This window comes from Nicotiana tabacum, chromosome 8 (genome assembly GCF_000715075.1).
Source record: "Nicotiana tabacum cultivar K326 chromosome 8, ASM71507v2, whole genome shotgun sequence".
NCBI classification, from domain to species: Eukaryota; Viridiplantae; Streptophyta; class Magnoliopsida; order Solanales; family Solanaceae; genus Nicotiana; species Nicotiana tabacum.
Window position 1 is genome coordinate 75,242,950 of NC_134087.1, and position 5,649 is coordinate 75,248,598.

General features: G+C 38.4%; 1 protein-coding gene across 1 annotated transcript; it reads left to right on the forward strand.

Moving 5' to 3' along the window:
- Positions 1–1,262: 1,262 nt before the first annotated feature.
- On the forward strand, positions 1,263–1,631 carry LOC142163167 (uncharacterized). The gene has a single exon (XM_075220426.1). It carries the CDS (start codon positions 1,263–1,265, stop codon positions 1,629–1,631), a length of 369 nt encoding a protein of 122 aa, XP_075076527.1.
- Positions 1,632–5,649: the final 4,018 nt, after the last annotated feature.

Consider the following 5,649-nt stretch of genomic DNA (forward strand, 5'->3'; position numbering starts at 1 on the left):
CTTTCCAGATTTTGATGGCATTAATCCTCGAAGGTGGATTAAGAGGTGTAATAATTTCTTTGCATTATGCAAGGTTCCAGAGGACGAGAAAATGACTTATGTTGCCATCAACATTAGAGACCAGATTGACCACTGGTTTGATTCATATTTGATAGATAACGGGGGACAAGTCTCTTGGGCTCAATTCTGTGCGGACATTTGCCTTAGATATGGCCAGGCCCAACCATTGGATGTGGTTATTGAATTCAATAGGCTTCAACAAGTAACAGATGTTGCTAGTTATCAATACCGTTTTGAGGAGCTGAAAGGGCCAGTCCTGTTAGCTAGGCCACACTTAGACGAGGCCTATTTCATCACTTGTTTTATTGGTGGGCTAACCGTAGATTTAGGCCCAATGGTTAAGGTGGCCAACCCCCAAACACTCTTAACGGCTTATGCTACAACTAAGTTGTACGAGCAATCCTTGAATGCACATGCCAAAGCCCACAACCCAAAGCCTTTTCAAAAAATCAGTTATTACCCTTCTAACCCAAGACCCCAATTCCCTCCTACCAGTTAAGGGCCAACCTTTACAAATTCCAAGCCCAACCCCTCCAGTAGCCACACAAAACAGTTAGCCCAAAAGAACCCCACCATTGAGTCTCTGAGAGAACGAAAATTGTGTTATAAATGTCATGATCACTATTTCCCTGACACATCCTTATAATGCAGCACAAATAACTCAGTTGTTCTTAGACAATATTTGCAAATTACATGAGATCCCAAGCTCTGTCCTTTCCGATAGAGATCCCATCTTTACTAGTTTGTTTTGGAAGAAGCTCCTCAAGGGGATACAAGTGGAGCAACGTTTGAGCTCAGCATATCATCCACAAATCGATGGCCAATCAGAGAGGTTGAATCAATGTGTGGAAACATATTTGAGGTGCATGACAGGCCACAAACCACGGGACTGGAACAAGTGGCTGCCCATGGCAGAACTTTGGTACAACACGAACTATCAGTCGACAATAGGAATGACACCATTCAAGGCTCTTTATGGCTTCGACCCTCCTCAGCCCTCTTTTGAGCTAGTGGCGCAGACACGATTGGAGTCAGTAGACCAAATCTTGAGAGAAAGACAGCTACTCAACAGAATTCTCAGGGACAATCTGACCAAGGCACAAAATAGGATGAAACAGTACGCTGATTCCAAGAAAAGTGATAGGAATTTTGAAGTTGGCGATATGGTGTTTTTAAAATTATAACCCTATCGTCAAACATCAATGGCAATCTGCCGGAATTTGAAGTTGGCGGCTAAATTCTATGGGCCTTTTGAAGTGCTCCGCAAAATTGGCAAGGTCGCTTATGAACTCAAGCTTCCATTGGGATCAAAAATTCATCCCGTTTTTCATGTATCTCAGTTAAAGAAGGCAGTGGGAAATCATGAACAACCATCGAAGGAACCACCAATCTGCACTGATGATGGTCAGGTCTTGACTGAACCAGTAGCCATCGTAGACCGCCGAATTGTGAAGAAAGGCAACAAAGCTGCTACCCAAGTGCTAGTTCAGTGGGCAAACCTATCCAAGGATGAGGCTACATGGGAAGACTACACTTTCCTCACATCCGAGTTTCCAGATTTTGATCAGTAATGCGGAAGAGAGGACATAAGAAGGATGGAATGTCACGAATTTAGTCGTGACTACATAATTAGGACTTAATGATATAATATTAGTTAAGTACAGTCCCTAAGTCAATTAATTACTATTTTCAGTCCTAGGAATAACTAGCTAGTAAATCAAGGATATGTGTCCATTAGTACTATTAGTGGTTATCTTTTTGGACCAACTATCAACAGCTGTCCTTTCTTCTCTTTCCCTATATTTGTATTCTCTCATTTGACAGAGAAGGCAGTGAATATTAAAAAAATCCAATTTATTTCTTATTTTTTTTGTTCTTCTTATTGTTCTTGAGCTCTCTTCGATCCAAATCTGCTGATAACGTAATAGATGGTTTGGCTGATTGTATTATAATTAGTCTTGGTATGTATAGAATAATGCATTTGTTTGGTCAGATCACACAAACAATTTGTTAAGGCTCAAATTATAAAAACCTTTCTATCAATTCATAAAAGTCATTTTACCAAAAAGCTCTACATAATAACTACACTGTTTAGTAACCAGGATAATGAACAGTAGAATTCTTTTTAACTTAATTAAAAAATAAATGAGTTTTCAAACAGAAATTAGACTTTTCTCTTATTAATAGTATTACTTACACTTATTCCACGGGTATACTCGGATTTTCTTTTTCTATAATATTTTCATAATACGGTTCGATTGTCAAGAGTCATATCTTTAATCACGTACCATCAAAATGATTTTCAGCCGCTATTAATATGACATTTCTTATTTAACTTTAATGACAGAGTCTGTCATTTTTTTTGGGCTTTCATTTGGTGTCTGTTACCCGTATTAGGACCCGTCGAAACCCGTATTCGCACTGAGAAGTCCCACATTGAAAGTAATCTTTAACAAACTCTGATTAAGGATGAAGGAATACTTGTCACTCCACCATAATCCTTATTAGTAACAGAGCCTATCATTAGTTATCATAGTGGAACCCGTGTCATCAGTTATAAGAAGTTTCTCTCTTTCTTTCTTTTTTATGTTGCGACATGCTAGAAATTCCTTGATGAATAAGATGCCATATTTATGTTATATGGGATAGAGCATTGGCCAGTCAAGAACTCTCATGTTCAAAAAATGAAATTAGCTGAAATGAGAATGTTGAGATGAATATGCGAACATACCTGGTTAGATACAGGGGCGTATGCCGAACTTTTTTAAGCGGTATCGTATTTACATAAAATAAATAAAATAAATAAGTATACTATTAATATCATTTTCCCACAATTGAAAGCCTTGGCCCAATGATTTAGTTAAATATTATTACAAAAGAGGTGTAGGTTCAATTCTCCTTAGCCTCAAATTTTTAACAAAAATGCTTGCTCAAAGATCTTCAAAAATAAGAATGTCTAGTTCGAAATTCGAACTTATAACCTTTACATGCCCAAATACAAGCTTGACCAGCGGACCAAGAAATACTCTCTGCCAATTAACAATATCATTACTATATTTGCTTCATTTTTGCAAAATATTAGTATAAACTTTTAGTATTTTTTTTCGGGAAGCGGTATCAGATGACACTACTTCTACCCATGTGCATCCACCCCTGGTTAGATAAGATTATGAGAGAAAAGGTGAAAGTGACGCGAGAGGCGAGTCTGAAATAGTTCAGGCATGTGAAGAGGAGAAGCCCATATGACCCACTTAGGAGGTGTGAGAGATTGAACTTGTGTGGGTATTAGGAGAGGTAGAGGTAAGCCAAAGAAGTATTGGGGAGAGATGGTTAGGCAGGACATGCACAACTGAAGCTTACCTAAGATGTGGCCCTTGATAGGAGGGTGTGGAGGTTAAGAATTAGGGTAGAAGGTTAGCAGGTAGTCGGGCGTTTTTCTTTTTCCTTCTCAGATTGTAGCATTAGTGTTAGTATGGTTTCTTTTATTCTTAGATTGCTATTACTGTCTACTGTTTGTTTGCTATCTTTCGCTTCGATTTTCTTAATATTTTGCTATTGTTACTACTTATTGCCGCTCCTTCATTTCATCTTTTCTTTAGCCGAGTATATATCGGAAACAACCTTTCTATCCTCTCAGGTTAGAAATAAAATATGTGTACACGCTATTTGTTGGGAATAAACCCCCCACATAAATAATACTTACGGTAATAAAAGCGGAATAATAACGTATCACCGAGATACGATAATCAACAATAATAAAAGAGCGACAACGACACCAAAATTTTTACGTGGAAAATCCTTCTGAGTAAGAGAAAAAACCACGACCCTGAGAGGAGCAACTGATATCACTATAGTAAGGAATTTTATACTTTGTAGGTGCTAGTAAAATACTACAAAGACCACTATACCACTCAAAAGAAATAACCCTCTTTTGATATTTCCACCTCACTACAATATCGCTCACACTCTTTATTTTTTCTCATAGACTATTTTCTTATACCCTGTTTGTGATGCCTCACTCTTGTCACGACCCAACTTTCCCTCCGTTTGGGTATCGTGATGGCACCTAGTCTTAGGGATTAGGTAAGCTAACTTGTACTGAATAACAACAATAATAAATACAATTTAACAATCTCGAAATATAAACCTCTACAAAATTTATAATTTTTCAAAACCGATGGTACAAGTCATAAGCTCTACAGAGTTTGCTATAACTTCTAAATACAACTGTTCGGAAATAAGGAGAATAATGTGAATACAAGATAGGAAGGTAACTCCAAACCCTGCAAACGCAGTGATCGGGTCCAAGCTTGCACTACTATTGAGTAGCGAGGATGGTCGATGCAGTTTTACCCAACAAGGTCGGGATCAAATCCACAGGGAGTTAATTTGTTTGGAGTTAGGTTTATATCGAAGTAGAGATGCATGTTTTGCACTTAATTACTCTTTCACAATTGGTTGATTTGTTTTTTACTTTTACTTCTATTCTATTGCATGCAGTATTAGAAGCTAAGTACTATGTTTTTGCTGGTTGTTTTCAAGGGTTTAAAGGAACTAGAGTAGTGACTTCCGCCTAGGTGGATATCTAACGGGTAGCAAGAATCTAGGGAAATCATGTAATTTAATGGGGACATAATATAGCTATCACACCCGGGTACTCACTCTATACCTCTAGGTAGTTTGAGTGATTTTGCCCAATTTAGCTTTCTCAAGTCCAAATGGGTATTCATGCAATTCAAGTGATTTTAGCTCAAGTCGGGTATTACTATATTTAGGTTTAACCCTTTAATTGGGGATATCAATTTCTTGAGTTCACCCCAATTCCTTGTTAGCCTAGTTTTTCTAGACTTAGTCGATTTTTCTCAAGTAGAGACTAAGTCATAAAGGCATAAATCAGTATTTGCAACCACTAATTCAATAGTTCTAGCAAGAACTAGGCCAAAAATCACTAACTCATACACATTCAAGCCCTAAAAGTCAAGACCCATCAAATACCCACACTAGGGTTAGGTCACAACCCTATGGGTTTAGCTACTCATGAAAATAGCATAAATCAAATATAAAGAGAAGAGAAAATCCATAATACTAAATTAAAAGATGACAATATAATGTTATAAGGTAAATTTTGTACAAAATTACCCAAATAGGAAAACATAACCGTCTCACGTGCACACTTGCTTTCGCGGCCGAATAATTTTGATTGCGGTCCGCGTTTCTTCACATCTGGTACTGGGTTGAACATTGCTTCGCGGACCGCATAATTTTCACTGCGTTCGCGTTAGAGCCTTCCGCAGCCGCGTAAGTTGACGCGAACTGCTCTTCATATTTTTGCATAACTTGTGAGCTCTCTGATCCTTAGCTACTGCTGTCCGCGAAATTCCAATCACGGCCTGCGGTGGTACTTTCGTGGCTACCACTTTATGACGCGGTCCGTGTCCATGTCTGTGCCCGAAAATCACCTCTCTGATTCTCCAATTCGCAGTTCGCGAATTAATGACCACGTTCGCGTAGACACTTTCGCGGTTGGACTTTTCTGTCACGGTCCGCATTCCATAGCTCTTGGCTCAGTCTTGGTTTTTATTCAAGTTT